This window comes from Urocampus carinirostris, chromosome 13 (assembly GCF_059441175.1).
Source record: "Urocampus carinirostris isolate Australia breed hairy pipefish chromosome 13, RoL_Ucar_1.0, whole genome shotgun sequence".
Lineage (NCBI taxonomy): Eukaryota > Metazoa > Chordata > Actinopteri > Syngnathiformes > Syngnathidae > Urocampus > Urocampus carinirostris.
This window is the reverse complement of record NC_142361.1, coordinates 7,771,258-7,797,174: the sequence shown is the minus strand read 5'-3', so window position 1 is coordinate 7,797,174 and position 25,917 is coordinate 7,771,258. Positions and strand designations below refer to the sequence as shown.

Sequence of the window (25,917 nt, the reverse complement as noted above, 5' to 3'; positions counted from 1 at the left end):
TCCTTATATTTTGCAAGTACTGAAAGTGTATTCCTCATACGTGTTCGAATAAACTCTTTTGTGGTTTTGGTTAACCTTTGCACGGTACTTGAAACGGCCCTATTCTTACTTTCACCATTATACAAACAAAAACTGTGGTGACGAGTGACAGATTAATTTGGGATATTAATCTTTGGCTGATATGAGAGTCAAGGAAGATGCAGGTTTGATAACCGTAACCGCGGGGAGAAAAACGGACCCACTCCTTCGAATGACTCCCCTTTTCTCTTCGTGGCCCAGTGACACGATTGTTTTTATTTAGAAGAAGTCAAGCAGTTGTAAAAACAGACCATGATGAGTTTCCTGTACCCTTCAAAATGAATACTGAAAGTATGCATATTTTTAAACAGAATCATATAAAAGAGTAGAAAAATAGAGAATAAGTAATAAAAATAGTATGAACTCAAGTATATTCCATCAGAGCCATTTGTAACGTGAATAATAGAGAAAATTACAAATAACTGGATTTAATAAACCTTACAACGAGATAAAGTAACTCTACTACCCTCCAACACACGTTCTACTCCTCTTCTCTAATGTGTTCCACAGCCGGAACAGCTTTGCAAAACGTAAAATAAAACCAGATAGTCATGGTGAAAAAAATATAAAATAGCTCTTTAAACTCAGTTGGACATTGTTTATGCATACTTAACAATGAAAACTTTTTAGGACACCTACAAAAACGCACACCCACGTTTTATTTTATTTATATGAACTGTTTTTATATATGCGTTATTTGAAGATCAATGTACATCACGTTTTTAATACGGCACTATGAGTTGAAATGTGTTGTCTGGAAAGTGATGTACAAATACATTGTGATATTGATTTAACTGTAAAGTGTTTCTGCGGTGCAGTGTTTAGCACATTCACCTATCACGCTAAAGGTACCAAGAGAGGGGTGGGTTCCACCATGCTGTACTTGCCCAAGACACACCAAGTGAAATGGTGCCCCTAGTGGTTGAGGGATCCAACCAATCATAAAGTAGAGATGGGCAAAAACACAATTAAAAAAAAAACTACAAATCCCAGGGGCCGCCTTCTACGGCAAGCCAATGTTTCCTAAAATGTTTGTGTCACTTTTTAAGAACACGTTGACTCGCTGTTCTCTGCCTCCGACGGTGTAGCTGCTGTTTAACAGCTCGTCTTTTTGTATAGACAGCCCGTTGAAACTTCGAAAATGAATGGACATGTCGCTGCAATGTGCGAGCAGCTTATCAAGGCTGTGAAGGTGACCATGGATGTGGAATCAGGTCAAATATACCGCCTGGAGGCCCTAAAGGTAGCATTGTTATTGCTTGCTAGCTCGTGATTTACCGGCGTATAAACATATAATTCATTTGAGAGGGAATAACTTGTAAACAATACTCCACTGTTTTTACATTTTATTTGTATGAACATGAACACTTCCTGTATGGCTATAATTAATTTTGGTTAATTGGGCTTCTTCACGGACAGTTTAGCAATTGACATGGTTTAAAGTTAGCCGCTCGTGCTAACATGACGTTCATTCAAATCCTTTAGCGTCACGTGTTACTCCTCTGTATTCAATCACTGAAATATATATTACCTTTAATCTATATGCCAAGTTACGTACAGAATCAAATACAACATGTGCTTGAAATGTTACTTTAACATATGTTTCATTCACCACTTTCTGACAGTTTATAGAGGAATTCAAAGACAAAAGTCTCCTGTGTGTCCCGTGCGCGTTACATCTCGCAGACAAAGCCCAGCCACCTGTAATCAGGCACTTTGGCTTGCAAATATTGGAACACGTTATCAAGTGAGTATCAAGCTTAACTATAAAGGCTCTAATAGTTCCTTATAAATGCTAATCCCTATTCATTTTATTTTCCCATCGCAGGTTCCGATGGAACGATATGCAGCAACAAGAGAAAGTCCAGGTCAAAGACTGTGCCATGCAACTGTTGTCAAAAGTGAGCAAGGTGTTTTTGCACTTGTTTTAGAACTGTTGCTGAGTTTTGATTTGTCCCTTGTTTCCACTTAGGGTACACATCCCATCCTGGTGGAGGAAAGCTACATCAAAAATGGTCTCTCACGAGTGGTGGTGGAAATGATCAAGAGGGAATGGCCTCAGAATTGGCCAAATATGCTCACAGAGATGGAAATTCTTTCAAGTGAAGGGGTGGGTGTAATTCAGTGTACCCTGGCATTAATTGTATATACTATGCCTTGATTAACACAAAAGCAGTATGGACTCACATAGGGTCCTAACATCTTTCCGCTAAGATTTAAATATGGTTTGTAAACTTGCATTTTTTGTAATGCTATGAGACATCTGTAAAAGGAGTCAAGTTGGTCAACATAGCGCTTTGTAAGGTTTTGCCACTGTCTAGGCAAGTGATGTTTATTTGTACAACCCCTAATCACAATCAGTCTTAAAGGGCTGTTCAGACCAGACTATTACAGACTACAAAGTATTATTACTCCATCCACTGACAAATGTTTCATATTTTTCTATCTTCACACACTTAAGCTAATGTTATCAGATTACCATAAAGACACATTGTGGGCGTTCTGTCCCAAGAAATCAAATACGGATCCGTTAACTGCCTGGGTTGTGGGTGCACCACATTCTGTAGTGTATCTCGGGCAAGTGCAGCCTTTTGGCACCCATCCCTCTCAATGTCTAATATTGAATATATCATGTTTTTATTTTGCATTACAGAGCATGGATGTAGATATTGCATAATTACTGAAATAATTTTGAAATTTTCCACATCTAAAATAGTTGACCATAGAACCTCCAACAGTCAAACACTGTGTGATGTTATTTACAGCGTCGGCTCATTTCTTTACACTTTTCAACTCAACCAAGTCGGGTAAATTATTCATATTAAATAAGGTAATAAAGTATATGATTATATAATAGACTATTTTTAAAGTAGTTAACTAAACACACAACGTTTAATTTTGTTTTTTCTCGGGCACTTTTTGGGATAACAGGCGATTTTTAAACCAATGCAGTCCATTTATATGACTTGGAAGTTTTTTAGATTCAAATATAACACTTTAGAAAATCAACCAGAAGTTAACATCCTTACCAGTCGTAAATGCAAATGTAGTGTTTTTACTTCAGTCATAAAACTGAAAATATTCACACAGGAGGCCCAAACAGAGTTGGTGATGCTGATCCTGCTGAGGCTGGCAGAGGATGTGATCACCTTCCAGACTTTGCAATTTCAGCGGCGCCGAGACATCCAGCAGACGCTCTCGATGAACATGGAGAACATTTTCAGCTTCCTAATGAATACCCTCAATCTAAATTTCAAAGAATACAGACAACTGGTAAAATATTATTTTGACAAGATGTTTTAATGATGCAAAAAGCGGTAATTATGTGTCTAAAATATCAATCACATCTGTTTTCTTTAGAAAGGGCCACCAGAGCATGAAATAATGGTAAGTGAATCTTTGTTTTCAAAGCTTCTATTGAAACTAATTTTCCCCATTTAACTGATTGAGAATATCATGACCTGTTTTGCCTGTCTATGGTATTTTGCATTTTTATTGACTCAAAATATCAATATTTTATTTCCCAATCGTTTGACAAAATTCCAAAATGTCTAGATATATCTGGGAATTCCAATGAACAGCCTTTGCCAGGGGTTTGGGAACTTTTTTGACTCAAAAAGCAAAACATTTTTTAGAGCCACACCACATATTTGAAGACAAAATTCAAGAAAAAGAAACCAGAAACCCACCCCCCAGCCACCACTGCACAAGCCGAGAAATATGAAGGGTACACGGGTTGGTGTGCACGTTTGCTTCTATTTGTTTATATTGTGGTTATTTTATAGAAGTTTTAGGGGGTCGGCTTCAATGTGAGTGGATACGCTAATATACAGTGCATCCGGAAAGTATTCACAGCGCTTCACTTTTTCCACATTTTGTTATGTTACAGCCTCATTCCAAATTGTATTAATTTAATATTTTATCTCAAAATTCTTCACAAAATAATTCATTATGAGAATGTGAGTTTTTTTTTTTTTTTTTTTTTTTTTTTTTGAATTTATTAAAAATAGAAAACTAAAATCACATTTACATAAGTATTAACAGCCTTTGCCATGAAGCTCAAAATTGAGCTCAGGTGCATCTTTTTTCCACTGATCATCCTTGAGATCTTTCTATAGCTTAATTGGAGTCCACCTGCAGTAAATCCAGTTGATTGGACATGATTTGGAAAGGCACACACCTGTCTATATAAGGTCCCACAGTTGAGTGTGCATGTCAGAGCACAAACACCAAGCATGAAGTCAAAAGAACTGTCTGTAGACCTGCGAGACAGGATTGTTTTGAGGCACAAATTTGGGGAAGGATACAGAAAATTTTCTGCTGCTTTTGAAGGTCCCAATGAGCACAGTGGCCTCCATTATTCGTAAATGGAAGACATTTGGAACCACCAGGACTCTTCCTAGAGCTGGCCTGCCTTCTAAACTGAGCGATCGGGGAAGAAGGTCCTTAGTCAGGGAAGTGACCAAGAACCCGATGGTCACTCTGTCAGAGCTCCAGCGTTCCTCTGTGGAGAGAGGAGAGCCTTCCAGAAGGACAGCCATCTCTGCAGCAATCCCCCAGTCATGCCTGTGTGGTAGAGTGGCCAGACGAAAGCCACTCCTTAGTGAAAGGAACATGGAAGCCCGTCTGGAATTAGCCAAAAAGCACCTGAATGACTCTCAAACTATGAGAAACAAAATTCTCAGGTCTGATGAGAAAAAGATTGAACTCTTTGGTTTGAATGCCAGGCGCCATGTTTGGAGGAAAACCAGGCACCGCTCATCACCAGGCCAATACCATCCCTACAGTGAAGCATGGTGGTGGCAGCATCATACTGTGGGGATATTTTTCAGCAGCAGGAACTGGCAGACTAGTCAGGATAGAAGGAAAAATGAATGCAGCAATATATAGAGATATCCTGGATGAAAACCTGCTCCAGAGCGCTCTTGACCTCAGGCTGGGGCGAAGGTTCATTTTTCAGGACAACGACCCAAAGCACACAGCCAAGATCTCAAAAGATTGGCTTCAGAACCACTCCGTGAATGTCCTGGAGTGGCCCAGCCAGAGTCCAGACTTGACTCCGATCGAACATCTTTGGAGAGATCTGAAAATGACTGTGCAAAAACGTCTCTCATCCAACCTGATTGAGCTTGAGACTTATTCCAAATAAGAATGGGCAAAACTGCCTAAAGATAGGTGTGCTAAACTTGTGGGATCATATTCAAAAAGACTTTAGGCTGTATTTGCTGCCAAAGGTGGATCAACAAAGTATTAAGCAGAGGCTGTGAATACTTATGTAAATGTGATTTCTTAGTTTTCTATTTTTAATAAATTCAAAAGTAATAAAAAAAAAACTTTTTCACATTGTCATAATGGAGTATTTTGTGTAGAATTTTGAGATAAGAGATTCAATTAATACAATTTGGAATGAGGCTGTAACATAACAAAATGTGGAAAAAATGAAGCGCTGCGAATACTTTCCGGATGCACTGTATATGGGTGGGTGGATCCCTTACACACTACGATCTTTTGCGTGTAAGGCAAAAGTGCTAACCACTGCACCATGGAAAAATAGAAAGGAAAATACTTTGTGTGTATATTCTGTGTTGTGTATATACATTAAGGAGCGTGTAAGTGTAAGCAAATTGCAGCGTGCTGTGGCTCACAGCCCATTATTACTATTTTTTTTATTATGTCCAAGGTTTTCACTTTACTTGTTTTATTATTATTTTCTCAACGCAATCTTAAACAGTTTCACCAAACAAAATAACGTATTATGTACATTTCTTTTTACTACTTTATGAGCCTATAATAAGTATGTAAAAGGGAATAAGCAATGTGCTGTGCTGTGAATACTTTCCGGATGCACTGTATAACTAGATAGTTTCAGAGTAACGCTCTACTTTTGGGTATTAGTAATGGGTATTATGGGTAACTTGTTGCTGTAACTAAGTTTTTCCAGGAAGGTTTCTAATACTGCTAATGATACATCTAAATCCTTTTATATAAATATAACCATCAGAGTTATTGAGAAAATAATTTCCATAGCTTATTAAGCTGATATAAACCTTTGAATTAGTATCAACATCCTAGGTATGAAATCTGTATTCTTCCCCTGAACATTTCTGCAAACTTATTATCACCACGTTTTACAATTTGATCATCACATCTGCTCATTTCACCCGAGACGCTCACATCAACCCATCACAAAGAGAGAGAGAATTATTTTGTTGATGAATTGCTTCTGGAATAAATACTTAGGAATGCAGAAGAAGGTGTATACATATGTGGCGTCCAATTAAGTGGGAAGAGACACATTTTCCTTCCCCCATCTCTTTTTCTCTTTGAGGGATCAGTGTGACTGATAAGTTGCTAATGAGAGCAAATCTTGGTAAATCTTCGAAAAACGTGATGAATTATAAATCGTTCAGCGCATTTATTAGGCGACGTCAGAGACGAGACCAAACATAAAATCTATCTACTGAACAAGTTGGATCTTATCATTGTTCATACAGTTGTCCCTCTAATGTAGGAAACAATTCCTGAAGATGATTTTGTTTTCTTTATTTTCCAGCTGAGCTCTGAAATAAAAGCCTCCAGGCCTTCTCTGCTGGCTTAAAAAGATCTGAATCATCTGATGCTAATTATTTTTTGTCCATCAATACTTTTTGAATAATTCCAAATTATTTGTCTGCTGACTTTCTTTCTCCCGGGTTGTGCTGCTTCTAGATCTGTGCTTTCATACTTAATAATTTAACCTAGCAAATTTCAGCCATTGGTCATTATTGCTAGGCTTCTCTGTGCTGATTTCCATCCCATACTGGGTTAATGCTTAGTCCAGGCGATTGACCAGATCTATGCGTTCCTGTTCTTCTGCTGCCAATCTGGCGATATCCTCTGCAAAACCGAGATTATTGGTCTTGTGTGTATCTTTTATTTTAAAAACTTGTAAATGAAGGTAGAAGTTAACCACTGTTCTTTTTTGCGATATAAAATAATGTACTAAGTTATCACTTCCGTTAAAAAACAGTGAAAACGTCAACTATTCACTCTACAGGATTTGGGAATGGACTTTCAGTATAATGAAATGTCATTCATGAAGGACATTTTGTGTGGTTGTTTTAGGCTAGAGCGCACTGCAGAGTGGCCGTTGCAACCATGAGCACCCTCGCCGGCTACATCGACTGGGTGTCCTTGGTGTTCATCACGTCTGGCAACTGCCGTCTGCTGGAGAGCTTTTGTCTTCTGCTGAGCGAGCCAGAATTGCAGTTGGAGGCAGCAGAGTGCCTTCTTATCGCCGTCAGCCGCAAGGTTTCACACTAATGTGTGTTGTAATAACTTTTTTTATACATCTTATCACTGCTTGCTTTTATTCCACAGGGTAGGCTTGAGGAAAGAAAGCCGTTTATGCTGCTGTTTGATGACATCGCCATAAATTATATTCTGACTGCAGCTCAGTGAGTGCATTTTGTTGTTACCCCTCTTAAGCTTTTTGAGGCTCCTTCAACCTGGTTGTCTTCTCCCAGGTCAGTTGATGGGCCGGTATCTACGGAAAACCAGTAAGTAGTTGCTACTACTGCCAAAGTAGGACACTAGGTGTTTTCTGTATTACAACAATGGTAACTGTGTTCATGTATTGTAGAGCAGCTGCCATAGTGGAGCGACGTTACATGTTCCTCAAGAGGCTGTGTCAGGTGATACGTGCACTGGGAAATCATCTCATTTCACTGGTGGTGTGTATACAAGTCATATGTTCTTAGGCCTTGTTAAAATTAAGGTCTTTAGTTCTTTGTATCCTAATAACAGTCTGAAGCTCAAAAACATAATCATTCCACTCAGGCTCCTTTTTAGTGGGTTATGATAAGTGACAAGATTTTTAGTGATTCAGAAATTACACTCCTATTACCAACTCCCCATTTTAGATCAAATTTATTTGGTCAAGCTCTTGTCAACTCTTCTAAGCTTGTCATCCCATTTTTCATATTGTTTTGTCAACAGCCCTTGATGAAATAAATTTCCAGTCGGTTCAAACCTTTTTTCAGCTTCTATGTTTGGTTTAAATTATTTTTAAAACTCAACACAGACTCCAGATTGATCACTTGTATATCATCTTATGTATTCACAGGGTTCTGATTGCAAAGTGGATGTTCCTGCAAACCTTGGCAAATACTTGGAAGCTTTGTTGGCTTTCACAACACACTCCAGCCTGGTAAGGAAATTATTTGCTAAAATGTTAAATTTAAATTTAAAAAGTTCTGACAATTCAGTGGTCTTGTATCAAAAACGGTTACAAATTCAAACATTTCTGTGAAATGTTTTTTGAATTGTGGAATAATTTTTGGGTTTAGTTAGATACAATGTACCTTAAAGGAGCATTTGTTTAATATTTCTCGGTGTCATCTTCCAAAGTGAGTATAGTAAAATTTTTGAACTGTTCAACATATAAAGAACAAAATAGCGAATGGTGGAAATTGAGGCACAAAAATATTTACAATTGGCACAGTTTACGTCGGTTTTGAAATTGGTGATTTGTGTATCGTGAGAATCAGGATTTTTACATTTCGTTTCTCATCAGTATCTGAGATCATATACCATGGGTCTGTGGGCTTCCATCTTCAAACATGAGACGCTCTCCAAAGAACCCTTTGTTCTTGATATGGCCATCCAGTTCCTCAAAACCTCCGTTAACAACCTCATCAAGGTTAGTGTTTTGTAATTATTAAGTCTTTTAGAGACAAGTGTGGCTGTTGATGCGATTTGTTTTCCTGTCCAGAGGGGTTTTCCCAGCAGGAATGATCATCCAAGTTGTCAGTATTCACGTATGGACTTTGATGGTGATGAGGATTTCAACACTTTCTTTATCTGTACGTGTTTTTTTTCTGTTGAAATGTTAGCACCTGTGTCAATTTATATACATCATTGAATATATATATATATATATATATATATATATATATTATAACTTTCCTCCTTCAGCGTTCCGTGCTCAACTAGGAGAGGGCATAAGATCTGTGTGTCCCCTCATTCCCTTGGAGGCTTTTCAGATGGCAGCCACGCTGCTGCAAAACCAGCTCAGCAATGTTTCACGTATGTTTTTCTGATGAGTGGTCAGAGAAATCCCAAAGGTGTCAGGTGTGACATTCTCTTCTTGCACATCTACTCCAGCTGGCAGCGAGGAGCTATCCTCACTTTTCTCCACTCCAGTGCTTGAATGGGATGCCGTGTCTGTGTTCATGGAGTGCGTAGTGCCCCGGGTCTTGAAGTGTCTTGAGGAGCAGGTAACCTTGACGGATGGTAAATGGGAAAGGATAGTTGTTGGTCACATATAAAAGCACAATACTTTTACCTGCAAATGAGTAGAAGTTGCCCGTGGACACCAGTATGGAGCTGCTGCAGGCTGTGCTGAGCTATAACACCCAAGATCCTCTCATCGTTTCCTGCCTGCTCACCTATGTATCCACTCTTTTCCCCTTCGTCAAGCACAGACCGCAGTTCCTGCCTCAAGTGCTTAGCAAGGTTAGTTTGAGATATTGAGGGGGATATTGTTGTAAAGTAACTCTACTCATGCTTAGAAGCAACCTCCACATATGGTTACATATAAAAGTTACTAAATCATTTTCTCCCTCTGTTCTTGGGTTTCCAGCTGTTTGAAACAGTTGTGTTTGGGGCAGACCAAGAAATTAAGGTGAGTCATCTTCACAAAATAACAATACACTGATATCTCTACGTATGGGCTTCCTGGGTCATGCTTGTATTTCGACTGTCTCCTGCAATGGGCTAAATTCCATATATGAAATACTGTTATTGAAAACTAATTCTTTTCTGGCCCAGGGTTCACGCGGATCCTTCAAAAGTCCTAATAGGCATTCAATTCTTTAAAAAAAAAAAAAGACCTTAATTAATATTAAATATCTTAAATAAAATTTTCCAAAGTTTCAAAATGTAAGCATATTAAGATTTATATTTGTTTCAACTAAAAATAATTGGTAACATTTATCAATTGTCTTAGTAATTCCACGATTTACTTGCGTGGAAACATCGAGTGACCACAACAAAGGGACTATCAAAACAGTAATGTGGTTTCAGTCCGGTACGTGAGGAGTGACTGAGTGACCGGGTTCAAGAGACTTGATGTTACCAAATCTCTTACTGTGCGCTTAGAATGAAATTTACCTAATAATTTTACAGCATACTTTATTTTATTTTAATTTAGTGAAGCGTTCGCGGCTTTCCCTTTCCGTATCAGAATGTATGTAAGTCCTTTTCTTGAATTTCACAAACCAGCCAAGGCCTGCCTAAAAATCCATCCTGGTTGTACCCGATTATGACTCCCCCTTGCTGAATCTGCTTTAAGTTGTAGGGCTTTATCGATAGACTGTGACTTCTGCTCTCCATTAAGGTATCTCTGCAAGCTCCCTGTCGAGTATCAACAATAACAAAAGTCTCAATTTTTGTAATGAATAGTGATTCACAATTTTAAAAAGACAATCACGCCCTTGGTCGGCTCTATAATCTTGATGGCATCTTTCTGCTTCAATATCGTTCAAATGAGAGGTGTTATCATACTGCTTAGCTAGGTCACTAACATGACCACCATCCTCATGATTGTTTATTATTTCCCATTTTGTTTCAATTGACATAATTCACCTTTTTTTACAACTCAAGGAGAGTGTCCCAAAAAGCTACAAAAAGGAGATGCATTATGATCAAAACAAACTTGCTGCGTAGAATAACCAAATGTGCTGGATCAGATGTCTGATGCTAGGAAGATCGTGTGGTAACGGGGATGAGCTGATGCTAACGAGCTATTGGTATCCTATGGAAATGTTAGTAACTTGAATTTCCCCTTGTATGTCGAGCAAGGTTTTTGTTCAAAATAAATCTTGTATATCGAAATTCTTAGAGGTGTTCGTATGTAGAGGTTTGACTGTAACTGCCTCTTGTGCATAATGCGGATTAATTATTGAAAAGTACAATTGGTGAATCACAGGTACCACGGACCCGAGCTGTTAACCATTTGAGGAGGCATGCCTGTTCTTCCATTATCAAGATTTGCAGAGATTATGCCGAGTTAATTTTGGTAATTCACTTCACAATTGTAACATATTGACATTTGTCACTTAAGGTCGTTTCATTCTTTTTTTTTGTTCTGAAAACAATTTTCTGTTGACTGTATATTCATTTTATCACCTTGTCTCGCAGCCTTGTTTCAACATGTTTTACAACCATGTGAAGAATATTTGCAGTGACGCCACACTTACGTACATGCAAAAGTGTGCCCTTATCGAGTCTCTGGTGCTCATCAGTAACGAGTTCAAGGACTATGAAAAGCAGAAGGCTTTTATAGACGAGTTGCTGGATGGCGTCAAGTCTGACTGGACTTCAGACACCTTAAAGGAGTGAGTTAGTCTTTTCACCTTAGTCTTGTTTACGGTTCTGTCGCTCTATTGCAACCTTTTATTTAATTGACCATTTGTATTGTTTTGGCTCCCAGAGTACTTTCCAATCCAGCCTTGTTTCTATCCTTTGTCGGAGCTGATCAGGTCATCAATGAGCATCAGCAAGAGGAAGAAACTACCGTCAACCACAGGGGAATGGTAAGTATTGATTCATGTTTTTATCAGGGAACTAAATCAATCCTTTGTCTTATTGCCAACCTCCTACCAGCTGGGCTACTGTTTGAGCGCCATGCTTGCCGTTCTAAGGCGGGCGCAATGGCCTGCGGATGAGGAAACCGCCAAAGCTGGAGGCTTCTTTGTGGGTCACTCTCCGTCCGGCTCTCCCATCTACAGAAACCCATGCGCTGCCCAGTTTTTAGTTTTCCTGCCCAACCTTCTTGCTCTTGTGAAGTATTTGCTGGGGTCTATGTGGTAGTATTTCTCCTTGCAATCAAATTTAGGATTGTGACATTTTTTGTTAATCTCCCCACAGAACTCTGAACAGTTTGTTTATGCCTGAGAACAAAGCTCGACTGAGTGAAACTTTTACCAGAGCACATGAAATGCAGGATGTAGAGCGGACTCAGGTTCTTGGTGAGTGTTGTCTACTGTCAGAATTACATTATATTGAGGATTTACATTGATTTGTTTGGGTGACGAAACATGCGTATATAATAAAATATAAATTTACCCTATTCTCCAGGTCTGTCTCCTCCTTTCAAGGATGCATATGACGCTCCTTCCTTTAAAACCAACCTGGAACGAATGCAGTTCTTTTTTACCCAGCTATATGACAATTGGTAGATAATGCTTTGACTGTTTTGGTATGTCACAGTCTTGATTTGTATATATTTGCAACCATTTTTGTATTCTGCAGTTTCCAAATCCTGGGAAATGCAGGTCTTTCCCTGCAGCAAGAGTTCTACAAAATTGAGGGGCTGGCTGGGGAGATATCCTCATCAACATTTTCCTCCCTTGACCATGTGCCAGACTATAGACTTCGCCCTGTGTTTCATATCCTCTTTTTCTTAGTTTTGTTGTTCTTAATATGCTTACATTTTTTTAACATACACAATCTTTGTATAGATCCTATAGGTTCACAGTCAGGCTGTAGCATTTTGCCACAAAATGATATGAAATTATTTTAAACACCATGCATCTATAATGTTACAGGTATTACCAACATTACTGATAAGTTGATTATTGTTTAGACACTCAAGAGACTTCATCAATGGATACATTAGTGTTCAAATCTCAAACTGTGAAGGCAGTTATTGAATTTGTCTTATTACATGGGCCTATTTTTCAATATGATTGCACACATCAATGACAAGTACATTTTTAACAAGAATCTAAACAGTTCCTTAGCCACCTTTTAAGCTGGTTTTTGAGGCTGTTGGTGCTGTCTTGTCCTGTAGAATACAACGAGAGTCTTCTCTGCCCCCTCTTTGGTCCGCTGTTCAGCTATATTCTGCAGGTTTTATACTTGAATATAGAATAAATCATAAAGTGTCTGCAAAACCTAGTGCTCATCGTTATTATATTTCTTTTATATTTCTTTTATATCTGTCTTTAGCGTTTAAACATGAAGTGGCAAGTCATTATCCAGAGGACTACTGTCAAGTAAGCCTGTGACGAGATTTGTTAAATTATCGCGCAGTGTTCAAGATTTGTTAAATTATCGTGCAGTGTTCATGTATATCTTTCAAATTGATTAACACACAGTACTGTATTTGTTGTTAGTGGTGAGGCTGAAGAGGAAGAGGTATTGTGTCAGGAGAGTCAGGTGACAGAGGAGATGTTGGAGGAGCATCTGGTGCGCCTTCTCACTAGAGACGTGTTGGATTTCATCAGTAAGTTTCTTTTCTGCCCTACTATCTTATAAGATATAATATTTATTTTCCTTTGTTCATTTAAAAAAAGCTCCACACCAAACTAACGTCTTTTCTGCACTACAAGGCGCACGCCCCAAAAATATTTTTTTGTCATATTTCCCATACATAAGGCGCACCGGACTATAAGGCGCTACAGTGGGAACATCAACAATAGAATAGAATAGAATAGAATATACCTTTATTGTCATTGTTACAAATGGGCTAACATTGTGACAACGAAATTGGGCATGACACTCCAGTTTTACACATAGTGGGGTATGAGCAAGAAGATAAAGGAACAGAGAAGATAATGTTATAAAACAATGGGAATAAGGCTATAGTTATAATTTACATGGTATTTACACAAGAATGTCGGCATGTGGGATGTTACATACAGGGTTGTCGTGATAACGTTGTATCGTAACGGTTGTGCAATATTGCATTTGGTGCAAAGTCATCATGGTGCAAAAATAGTCAGCATATACCAGGGATGTGATTTTTCCGCTAATTCGCGGAATTCCGCTTTTTTATCTCCAAAAATAAAATTTTAAAATTTCCGATTTTTTAATTGGTAAAAAAAACCATTTCGTCTCTACAGCATTCCATTTTAGTGTTTCCGAAACTGAAATGAAACGTACTTGCGATTGGTTGACGTCTCCGTGTTGACCAATAAACGCGCTTGTTATAAAGGCGTAGGAGTATGCCATTGTTCATTTCTCACACGTTTTTGCCGAGTGTTTAAAGAAAGATGTCCGAGATCGAACGCAAAGATGCTCCGCGAGTTAAAGAAATTGATAAGATCGTAAAAAACAAGTTTCGATCGGACTGGTTAGAGAAGGAATTATCTACAAATGTTGGAAAGAAGACTGTGACGAATTTGTTCAGTGACTTTATTCGGAAGATCGATCGTGCCGGGAAAGCGCTTTGCATTTGATGCCATGATACCATCGACTATGGTGGGAGAGGTTTCAAAGCTCTTGAAAGTCACGCAAAGAGCAAAAAACACGTGAAAGAACTCCAGTCAAGAACAACAAATTATTCCATCGCTGGTAGTTTCGGTGCCCAAACGAAAACTCCAAAACTTTAAGGCCTCCATCCCTTATTGACACCACAAACGGAAGCGGTAATAGAGAGACGTGATCCACCCCAAAAACCTGTACCAGTTGCTGATAGAATCGTGAATTTTGAGGTAGGTGGTAAACTTTTCAAATTTATTTGACAGTTTTCCCATTTTTTTCGAAAATATTATAACGTTATAAAAATGGCCATAAATATTTAACAATTACAATAATAGATTTTCATGTGTACATTACACCAACACTTTACTGTAGGGCCTATGATTATTGTACTTTCATTCATAGATAACATCTGCTATAACAAAGACATTTGTGGTATGTTGTAATATGAGTTACTTTTCATTTGGTCATGATACAATTATTTGTTCATGAAATTTGAACTCTTCAACATGATTTATGTGTTAACTTAGTAATCACATGAGTTAGATATGATGATATTCTCAGTGATAGTTTTTAAAAGCAAAGGCAGTTCAATGTTTTTTAATGTGACTGATTGAGTTGACTTAAACTGTAATTTTATATGGGATAGTTCAAAATACATTGAAAATTTAATGTTTTGTCTATTTCCTTGTCATCTGAGTGCATTGAAAGTACTTAAAAACACGGAAAACCCATGAGCTCCGGGGGGCTTCGCCCCACTTGTCCCCCCACCAGGGCACTGCCCTGGACCTAGCTGGGAGCCCGCGGCCCCCAGACCCCCGCCTAATTTTCAGATAATTTCACTTTGGTCAAATCACATCCCTGATATACATTGGTGCAAGCGTAGACATCATAGTGCAGAAAAAGGAAATGGTCAGACATTGTGCAATTTGAGCATTAAACGTAGTGCAGTCGACATGTGCAAGAACAAGACATGAGTAACATTATATTCGTATGAGGTAGTGTTGGCACGAGTTTTCAGTTTTTTTGTGCGGTGTCTGTTTGAGCAGTGAACAAACATAGTGCAAAACGGTCAGATAGTTCAGTCAAACTTATTTAACCCCTTAACATTCCGACTGCTCGCAAAGAATCAAATACAGTGGGACCTCGCTACTTCGCGGTTCGGCATTCGCGGGTTCAGAGCTTCGTGGGTCTAAAAAAAATAATAATAAAATGAAATAATTAAAAATAATTGATTTTATTTATCTTTTAAGCATTTTGGAAGGGGTGTCGCTACTTCGCGGATTTTCACTTTTTGCAGGTGGTTTTGGTCTCCATTAACCGTGATAACCGAGGGATTATTGTAGTTGTCTTAGACAAGGTGTCTGTACGATGTCACGAATCACTCAAATGCGTCATTCCACATATCATTAGGAAGGTTAAACTCTTGGGATTCAAGAAATGGCAACCATTTCCTGGTTTCTATTTTATTTTTCACTGGCAACTGTGTTGGCAGCTCAGTAAGAATGTCATTGTGCAGGGAAACGCGATTCTCTCCTGTGCATATGACAACAAACACTTTGAATTGAATTTAAGAATGGACTCATCATAGAAACATCAATATCAGTCTTAAACAAGATACAGTACTGCAAAATATAAAGCCGGGGTAGCTCACCAAAGTCTGCTTGCAGCCATCATGCTCAATAATACGCAACCGTGATCCTTTCACAACCTGGAGTGTAGTAATTCCAACCGTGTAAAATATTTACATACTCCAAAACGCGCAATAATGCCGACAAATTAAATTTAAAAATCCGCCTCGAAGCATCTCCACATCGATGGATGTTGCCTGTTCCTAGCTGCCTGTTCAGCCCCATAATTCCTGTTTACAAATACAGACAAGTAAAAAATGTTTTCTCCAGGCCGTAGAGAAACCAAACGTGTGTTTCACATTCATCTTTTTCTGCCAAACGCAGGCTTTGTTTTTCCCCGTTTTAGCCTATGCGAGCCTGTAAATGCTAACTAGGACCTGCCTCTTTTACTTCCGAATAACTTTAGCCAATAGTGACTGATTCAAATGATCGACACATTGGTTAGCAAATGAAACGCTGCTATATATATATCTATATATATAGATATATGTATATATATATATCTATATATATAGATAGGTCTGTCTGTCTGTCAGCAATAGACCCGGACTACTTTACCTACGGGGGAAAATCGAGTCGGCGACTGCTTGCCTTAGTTGCGAGACCCTGCGACTCAATATTGATCCATACATAAGGCACACTGTATTATAAGGTGCATGGTCAGCTTTTGAAAAAAATAAAGGCTTTTAGGTGCGCCTTATAGTGCGGAAAATACGGTAAATGTATAACAGTAACATTTAAATTTTGGATGTTTTTGAGGTTGGTGTTTTTGTGTAAAATGTGTGTTTCCTTGTTGGGGTGTGGCTTTCGTGAGCAAGGGTGGACTCACACATGCTTAAGCCAGACTTTCCCTTCTCCCCTTTCGTCTCGCACTCCCGTTACTCTACCAAAAGCTGTCTGTGCCCAGTTGCCTCTGAAATATGCATCCCCATGTGGATTCACACAAAACAAAAGGACTTCATTATAGGCGGACGGTTTTTTTAGTCGTCTCAGCTGCGAAATGGAGAGTGAACTCAATAACACAGTAGCATAACCCTTTTTTTTCTAGCTTTGGTCGCTCGCTATTTACGTGCATACGTGATGTCCTTGTTAGATTTCGTGCAGAGATACTCCCGTGGCTATCTGCACAAGCGGTTAATCGTACGGTGCTCAAGCCCACCTCTCCCAAGAGTGCCCAACTGGGGATCCGTGTCGTGCTCAGACGCATGTTTCGATTGCGCAGGACGATGGCCTTAGTGTGAGTGTGCCACAATGTTTTGGTGATAAAATTGTACTTGTGCTTTCAGTTGCATGTTGCATTTCCCGAAAAGTGCCAGAACCTGCTGCTAATAAGGATGAAATGGAGGGTGAGAATCATTAATGTTTTCACATTTAGCACTACAACCATTAGTTAAACAAACCTTAAAGAAGTGCAGTTATTTGGCTTTTTATTTTTTGTTTGTATATAATGGCCAGACCAAAAAGAAGTATTTGTTGAGTAACGTATAGCGTAATGACCAATCACCTATAGCCGGCCACGTAGAAGGGTGTATTGAAAGGGCGTTATTTTGCATAAACAATAATCAATAGTATTAATGTGCCGTGTACCACAGAAAAATCATTCTTATTTTGGAATTTTTTTTTTAATTAAATTTATTGACACTAATAACAAAAAAACAATCATGACAATCACAACAGCAATCAAGCACATTCACAATATTATATTCCAATATGATGTTATTAACAGCAAACACAATGTGAGGTTTGAACAAACCTTCTCGAAAAACATATTAGCAATCAAGCATATTCACAATTTCATTATATAACATCTTTGTTAGTGTCGATAGATCCGTCCAGGCCAAAGTTGATTGTCTTTGGTCTGAACAAATACACCGACACCAACAGCAGCAAAAACAAAAACGACAATCTCAACAGCCATCAAGCATATTCATCAATTAAACATTCAGAGTTATTTTCTTTTAACAGTAGTTAACCAGCGTGTAAAAGGCAATACTATTGTGCAAGGGCATATTTTGGAATTTCCACAACTGTATAAAATACATACTAACAGTACTCACTTATGTGCGTTGGGCAGACGATGAAATGATTGATGCAACACAGTCGTCATCCACTGCCCCGGCCACCGACGATCTCACAGAGATAGGAAAAAGCTTCATGAAGGATGAGGTCAGAGCTGATGGCTTTATTTCAAACAAAAAGAGCCTATCTTCTTAAACACGCTGAACACCTGACTCATTCACTTTTTTTCTGAACCTAGAACATCTACATGACTCTATTGTCATTTTCTTTTACTTCGCTGTCATGGAGGGATGCTACGTACTGTCACCGAACAGCTTCTATCATCTGCTGGACTCTTTTGCGGCAGGTAAGACATCCTTGAAATCAGTGGTCGGCAACCTTTTCTGTACACAGACCGGTTTACTGTGTGATAATATTCTCGAGTCTCGGCCCACTAATAACATTAGTAATGTAGCCCTCTGTTAGGCGCTATAGGTCCCTCAAACAAGGACAAACAGGCTATCACCACTCTAACTTTTTTATTTTTATTTTTTTTGCTACTAAATGATATTGCACGAAATCAAAAATATGTACCCTGTGACTTATTTTTGTTGTTGATAAATGTTTTATTCTTTTCATATTGCGATTGCTACGATGCAGTAATCCGTATTCGCAAACAATGCACTTTATTATAACTCGGGCCAGTCTCTTAGCACTACATTGTAAACATTTTTTCTGCCTTATATTCTCATAGTCTCCCTTCTTTTTTCTCTTTAAAGTCCTTGTTACATCTTTACCTTCAAGTGCGATGTCCTGTCTCATTGCATATGATTTACAACGTTGATATCAGTGACAATTCCATATCAATTTTGACAATAGTATTAATTAGCCTAAGACTTTCCGCACTATAAGGCGCACTGGGTTATAGGGCGCACCCCCAAAAAGTAGTTTTTGGTCCTATATTTCCCATACATAAGGCGCACCAGATTATAAGGCGCTACAATGGGAATGTTGACAAAACAGATAGTTCAGTCAAACTTATTACCCCCTTAACATTCCGAAAGCTTGCAAAGAAGGAAATACGTGTCTCAGACATGTACGTAAACAGTGTCCGTACGATGTCACTCAAATGCATCGTTCCAAATATCATTCGGAAGGTTAGTCTTGGAATTCAAGAAATGCCAACCATTCCTTATTTCTATTTTCAACTTTACCGTGCATATGACAATAAACACTTGGAATTGAGTTTAATTTAAAAATAGACTCATCACAGAAACATCGAACTCAGTCTGAAACAAGATACTGGGAAAATATATAGCCGGAGTAGCTCACCGAAGTCATTGCGTTCAATAATAATGTGCAACCATGGTCCTCCTACATCCGTGAGTGTAGTAAATCCAGGAGAGTAAAAATTTACAAATACAGAATAGTAAAATACTGATTTCTCTATGCCATAGTTCAACCCAACATGCTATTCATATTCACATTCATCTTTTTCGGCCAATCGCAGGCTTTGTTTTGTCCCTTTAGCCTATGCGAGCCTGTAAATAATAAAAAGGATCCGCCCCCTTTACCTCCGAATCATTAGCCAATAGTGATCGATTCAAATGATGATTGACACATTGGTTAGCCAATGAAACGCTGGTATATAAATCCCAGCATACACCGCGGATACTTCGCATTCAGGGGAAAATCTAGTCTGCGGTTGCTTGCATTAGTTGCAAGTTTTTGCAACTTAATATTGATCCATAGATAAGGCGCATTGTATTATAAGGCGCATGGTCAGCTTTTGGGAAAAAAAAGGCTTTTAGGTGCGCCTTATAGTGCGCAAAATATGGTACTTTATCATTAGACCACCAGGGATCTGGATAACAAAAGAAAAAGCATTTGTTTTTTTTTTCATCTTCACCCTATTTTTACTCACGGTACCACGTTGTATCTTCTTTTTTTATCTTAAAGGTGCACGTGATTGGTCAATGGTTGTACAACATTGTTTAAGCTGTGCTTGCTCCCATAGTTGTACAAGGTTGTAATGAACCATTATGGGAATCAGTTTAGCCAAAACAGTATTGTAAAATGAATGACTCTTTCAATGTAAGAAAAAAGGGGAGACAACATGGTACCATGTTGGCTGATCAACCATTGCTCCAACACAGTAATTTACTATTGTAAAACCTCACAAATTTTGTGGTTTGATTAGGTAAAAATAAATGTGTGTGTGTGTGTGTGTGTATATATATAGACAAATCCGGTATGAGCACACGGCAAGGGGAACTTTTTTTCTTTTTGTGCGGCCTAGTGGTTGCCGACCTCTCGTTCGTTGTGGTAGATAAAGTTAAAAGGATGTGATTTTACAGTGTTGGATGATGCTGGTTGGTGATGACAGAATCAGGGATGTGATTTTTCCGCTAATTCGCGGAATTCCGCTTTTTTTATCTCCAAAAATAAAATTTTAAAATTTCCGATTTTTTTAATTGGTAAAAAAACGATTTAGTCTCGACAGCATTCCATTTTAGTGTTTCCGTAACTGAAATGAAACGTACTTGCGATTGGTTGAAGTCTCCGTGTTGACCAATAAACGCGCTTGTTATAAAGGCGTAGGAGTATGCCATTGTTCATTTCTCACACGTTTTTGCCGAGTGTTTAAAGAAAGATGTCCGAGATCTAACGCAAAGATGCTCCGCAAGTTAAAGAAATTGCTAAGATCGTAAAAAACAAGTTTCGATCGGACTGGTTAGAGAAGGAATTATCTACAAATGTTGGTGACCCCGACGTGATCCAATGTAGCGAGCAGAGACGGGAGTCGTAGGCGGAGTGTCAAACAAAGGTGCCAACGAAAGCTGCTTTAATGACATTTAAACTGGCAATAACAAAACAAACACGAGAGTGGCTGGAACCGGCCGAATTAAGAGTCCCCCTAGGAACTCGCTAACTAAACAACGGTTCCGTGGGTGAATTATGTACAACCCACTACAGTACTTTCATTTATAGATAACATCTTCTGCTATAACAAAGACATTTGTGGTATGTTCTAATATGAGTTACTTTTCATTTGGTCATGATACAATTATTTGTTCATGAAATTTGAACTCTTCAACATGATTTATGTGTTAACTTAGTAATCACATGAGTTAGATATGATGATATTCTCAGTGATAGTTTTTAAAAGCAAAGGCAGTCCAATGTTTTTTAATGTGACTGATTTTGAGTTGACTTAAACTGTAATTTTATATGGGATAGTTCAAAATACATTGAAAATTTATGCTGTTGTTTTGTCTATTTCTTTGTCATCTGAGTGCATTGAAAGTACTTAAAAACACGGAAAACCCATGAGCTCCGGGGGGCTTCGCCCCACTTGTCCCCCCACCAGGGCACTGCCCTGGACCTAGCTGGGTGCCCGCGGCCCCCAGACCCCCGCCTAATTTTCAGATAATTTCACTTTGGTCAAATCACATCCCTGCAGAATAGATTGTTTTATGTAGTTTTCCATTTCTGTGTGTGCAGGTGACAGGATTCAACCTTCTTCCAGAGGCAGTCTCTTGGTTCTTTGTCTGTGTCCTTAAGGGCCTTCAGACACATGGGCAGCACGATTTCTGCAACAACAGCCTCTCTCAGTTGGCCATGCTAATCTATGACAATCTAGTAAGGCTCCAATATGTATATATATAGGCTCACAATAATATATATATTGTGAGCCAAAAAACATTGTTTTTTTTTTTCTTTGCCTCTTTTTTTACAACTATCTTCCTTTTCCCTTACCCTCTTTCATACATACAAATCCTTCAATAATCAAATGCATCAATGTTTCCTTTCTTCTTTCCTTCAAAATTGTCCTTACTTAATTTTTGACTCCCTTCAAAAAACTTCCTTTCTTATTGTTTTTCCCTTCTACCTTACTTACTCATTTACAGTACTTCCTTAATTACCTCCTTACATCTCTGCTTCTATCCCCACTTTCTTATTTTAATTATATTTTTCTTGCTTTTATCCTTCCTTCAATACTTTGCTTAGTACTTTCAAGCTGCTATATTTCCTTCAATTCATTCCTTATTCCTTTCAATCCTTCCTTCCTTTAATTCTGTTGCATCACCGTTCCTTCAATTATGTCCTTGCAGCCTTTCTTCCCCAAATACTGTCCTTCTAATCTATACTGTCGTTGTGCTTTCTAATTTGTGCTTTCTTCCTGTACTTTGTTTGCCTGTTATATTATTTGAAAAATGGATTGATTAGCATTACCACTTGATCTTTCAAAAGTTACGATTGTAACTGAGTCCCTAACGACAGCCAGAGCATTTTGACTGAATTCTAGTGTTATACGATAAAAGATTATGTTGGAAACTAACCTTTTGTGACAATGGAACTTATACCCCTTCGAGTCACATTATTGACTATTTTGGTATGTATGTCTGGCAATAAGGGATTATACAGTGCTTGAAGAACCAACTCTGGCAGTAGGGAGGGATGGAATAGATCTACATCACTTTGACCAATCACGTACCGGCAGCAGTAGCTCAGGAGGTAGAGTGATCGTTTTAGGATTAAGGGATCCCAGTTTGAATCCCGGCTTGTCCGTGTTACATGTCGAAGTGTCCTTGGGTAAGACACTGAACCCCCAATAAGCAGGGTAGCACCTTGCATGGCTGCACAGATCACGGCCGCTATTGGGAAACGTGAAGCACAATGTAAAGCGCTTTGGGAAGTCATTGACTTGAAAAGCGCTATATAAATGCAGATCATTTCATTTTCATAACCGTACAATATTTCTTCAGCGTCCTCGCTACGTGGAGCTAAGGGCGGTGATGAACCAAATCCCCGACATCGATATGAAGTCTCTGGACAATTATGATAGCAGGCTGCTGGAGTCCAACCCACAAAAGGTTAGCGAGAAGAAAAAGAAGGAGAGGTTCAAGAAGCTCATTGCTGGAGCAGTTGAGGTAATGTCACATCTGGTCTTTAGGTGGCGTTATTGCCATTACACAGCACTGAAACGCCAAACTACTGTCATTGACTCACTTAATTCTCATAAAGCATGTTTTCTCACATTATTAATTGTTTTTGTGAATTTTGAAAAATTGGTCTAGAACCACAGAATATTGTCTCAGTGACAATCTTAAAACAAAGTTTATCAAAAGATTCATTGAAATATATTTTGCATCTCTTTATATAGCAGGAGTTGAGTATGGGCTGGAAAGCAAAATTCTTGTTAGCCAACATGTTTCACTCTTGGAAAACATTCTCAACAAATGTTCATCGAATTTTTGTTGCTTGCACTAAATATCTCTTCCAGGTTTCAAATGTCTCTACCCGGGCAATGAATGAGTTAACTACAAAAACTTTTCTAGTCCCAACCTTATTTTGAGGAACCATTCTCTGCAGTGATTATGTTTAGACGGAGAGAAAAAACATTTAGTTGGATTCTCGCTTTTCTCTCGCCAACAGAAAGCTCTGTGCCAGCAGTTCAGGAAAGAAGTACACATCCGTAATCTTCCGGCTCTCTATAAAAAGGTGAAGCCTGACCAGGATGTGCTGAGCAACGACGAAACGACTGGGTTAGCGGCACTCTTTGACCCATCGAATAATACTTTGTAGAAACCGCTTAACTAAACTATTTTTCTCCAGGATCTAAGGTTTGCTCCAACCAATATAACATTGTACTTAAAATTCTAATTATCAATGTCATCTTTGAACGTTTTGGGTCAACAACAAAACGTTCATCCCCAAAAAGTTCAACCTTTTCCAATACAATGGACTGGATGAAAGAGAATTGTAACGTACATCGAGACATGAAATTTCCGTAAGCAATGGCACATTTATTTTTCTATGGATATTGCTACAATAAGTTAAAAATATTTGAGCAGTCAACGCTGTTAGACTTTATCTTTTTGCACTGCGTGCTGGTTATTATTGTGATCACCATTCCATACATTTTTTTTACTGTTAAAAAAAAAAAGCATCTGTTACTGATTTTTAATTTTTCCCACCTCATCTGCACTAATCAGTTCAGAAGCAATTACATATTTTTTTTGCATCAAAATTATCATTAATGTATTGTAGTTCAACAAAGGATGGTTGCTTCATTTCTTTTTAACAATGACAATTACGGAATTATCAAAGAGAACTTTTGGGTCATCTCTCTTCATGAATACGTCTTAGGAATCTTCCCAAATGAATTAATTAATGGTGAAATAAGCTCTTCTGTACTTGTGCTTCTCTGTATTGTATATATGTACAGTGCTTATCTGTGACCGCAAGTAGTTATATATTCTTTACTGTTTCATTTTGGACGCAACCATGTTGGAACAATACCTAATATCGATAAACAAAATGTTTATGGTACACATAAAAAAAAAACAAGAAAAAAAAACAGTGTTACATTCCCAAGTTGTTAGAGGAATGACTTTAAGTTGTATTAATATGACGTGTTTTAATGAGCTGTAAAAGTTGGGATTCGTTTTCTTCATGTAGATTTAACACTCTGTATTTTCTTTTTCCACTCACTTTTTTTAATCGTGGAGCTCAACTGTTGTAGTAGAAAAAGTGTCTCAGGCCCTTGAACACGAATGTAAATCAGTTGTAATTGTTTATTGCTTGTGACACTAAAACAACTTGGAGAAAAAGGATTTGAAAGCTTTTGCAAAGATTAAGCTTGCGTTCGGATTCAACAAACAATATATATGTTTTGTTTCCCCCCCGATTATTGGAATCTAATAGGTACATTTTAAGAAACTGCCTTGGGGTTAAATATTTTGAATTTTGCATTTAACAGTTAAACAGTGACTTTTTTTAAATATTGTGTCATGTCATATTTGGATTGTGCATAATTTTGTACATGATGCAGTTTGTGTTGGTGAAATATAATCATTCCTCAACAGAAAAATATCTGTACCGTCTGTTATCAATGTAGGCTTGTTCATTTTTTTTTCCCCCCAAGACTAAGTTTAAACCTTAAAACTGCTGTGATAACCACTATTCCACTGATACAAACTATTAGTTTGCAGTTGTATATAAGGATGCAAGGCACCCACAATTAGTGGTATGTGTAAAATAATCTACTCATAGTGATTGTGTGATTGTCTGCTGGTATCCTGTAAAACATTAATTCACAATCACGAATATTTTTTTCTCAAATTCTGGCATTGAACGCAGATTTGAGAAGGAAATAGAATGTTTTTGAGAAGTGTTTGAGGAGTATGTTAGGAGTGACAAGATTGGATAGATTGAGAAATTAAATTGTAAGAGACAGAACTGGAGTAGTAGTGGAACTGAGCAAGCGTGTGGATAAGAGATTACTCAGTTGGTTTGGACACATGGAGAGGATGGATGAGGAGCGAATGTTGAAGAGGATCTACAGAGCAGAAGTAAATAGAAGGAGACCAAGAGGAAGGCTGCGATTGACGTGGATGGATAGTGTTATGAGTGCACTGCAGGAAGAAGGTCTAAATATAAAGGAAGCTAGAACTCTTGTTGGTGATAGGAAGGAGTGGAGAGGTGTTGTGAAAGGATAGTGGGATTGTGGACGCGTTCTAAAGATGGGCAGGACACAGTATAATGCGGCAGGGGTAAACCAGTGAAAGCTGTCGGGCCCTGCTGTTAAACAGAAGAGTGTGTTGTGTCACCCTGACCAGAGTGCCTCGGCCGCTTTCTTGTGTCCCGTTTCATCTGGGGGGACGAAGGCATAACCAACTTAGGTGCCGAGGTGCTTAACTTGTTTGGGCATTTGGGTTGGCCATGGTCCAAAAATGTTTGTGTGTGGTTTTTTTTTTTGCGATTTTTGTTTGTTTTTTTCCTTCTTTTTTTTCTTCTCACTTTTATTTTCCTTGTTTTTGTCTGGTTTAGTTTTTTTAAAAGATAAATAAATCCCATGCTGCTATTTTTAACATTCAAATAACAAAATAAATCACAAATTCTTATTGGATCTTGCAGCAAGTTTACCAAATATCTAAAAGGTATTTTGAGCTTTCTC

General features: G+C 38.3%; 1 protein-coding gene and 1 long non-coding RNA gene across 3 annotated transcripts; one reads left to right on the top strand and one right to left on the bottom strand.

Annotated features, from left to right (window-relative positions):
• Window positions 1-1,109: 1,109 nt before the first annotated feature.
• xpo5 (exportin 5) lies at window positions 1,110-24,844 on the top strand. The gene is made up of 33 exons (XM_088350898.1): window positions 1,110-1,321; window positions 1,704-1,825; window positions 1,907-1,979; window positions 2,051-2,188; window positions 3,169-3,351; window positions 3,439-3,465; window positions 7,183-7,368; window positions 7,438-7,514; window positions 7,584-7,616; window positions 7,700-7,790; window positions 8,183-8,266; window positions 8,633-8,758; window positions 8,831-8,921; window positions 9,034-9,144; window positions 9,223-9,335; window positions 9,418-9,573; window positions 9,701-9,742; window positions 11,048-11,137; window positions 11,260-11,456; window positions 11,552-11,654; window positions 11,725-11,906; window positions 11,989-12,089; window positions 12,199-12,295; window positions 12,373-12,509; window positions 12,875-12,972; window positions 13,072-13,118; window positions 13,239-13,348; window positions 17,243-17,302; window positions 18,031-18,122; window positions 18,214-18,321; window positions 21,459-21,596; window positions 22,724-22,888; window positions 23,394-24,844. Exons 1-33 carry the CDS (start codon window positions 1,220-1,222, stop codon window positions 23,541-23,543), a joined length of 3,630 nt encoding a protein of 1,209 aa, XP_088207024.1. The 5' UTR covers window positions 1,110-1,219; the 3' UTR covers window positions 23,544-24,844.
• Window positions 8,418-13,138, bottom strand: LOC148353637 (uncharacterized). Of its 2 annotated transcripts, none has more exons than XR_015852402.1 (4): window positions 12,868-13,138; window positions 12,187-12,251; window positions 9,398-12,103; window positions 8,418-9,340 (listed from the first exon to the last, which is right to left on the bottom strand). It is a non-coding gene; the product is annotated as an uncharacterized LOC148353637 (long non-coding RNA). The 2 variants fall into 2 exon arrangements; XR_015852401.1 differs by having other exon boundaries at window positions 9,404-12,103.
• Window positions 24,845-25,917: the final 1,073 nt, after the last annotated feature.

Excerpts from the sequence above, each read along its gene's own strand:
- xpo5 (XM_088350898.1), top strand. The coding sequence starts at position 1,220 with ATGAATGGACATGTCGCTGCAATGTGCGAGCAGCTTATCAAGGCTGTG. Across the intron at positions 11,138-11,259 it reads ATTATGCCGAGTTAATTTTG|CCTTGTTTCAACATGTTTTA; the intron begins GTAATTCACTTC and ends CTTGTCTCGCAG. Across the intron at positions 18,322-21,458 it reads GCTGGACTCTTTTGCGGCAG|GTGACAGGATTCAACCTTCT; the intron begins GTAAGACATCCT and ends CTGTGTGTGCAG.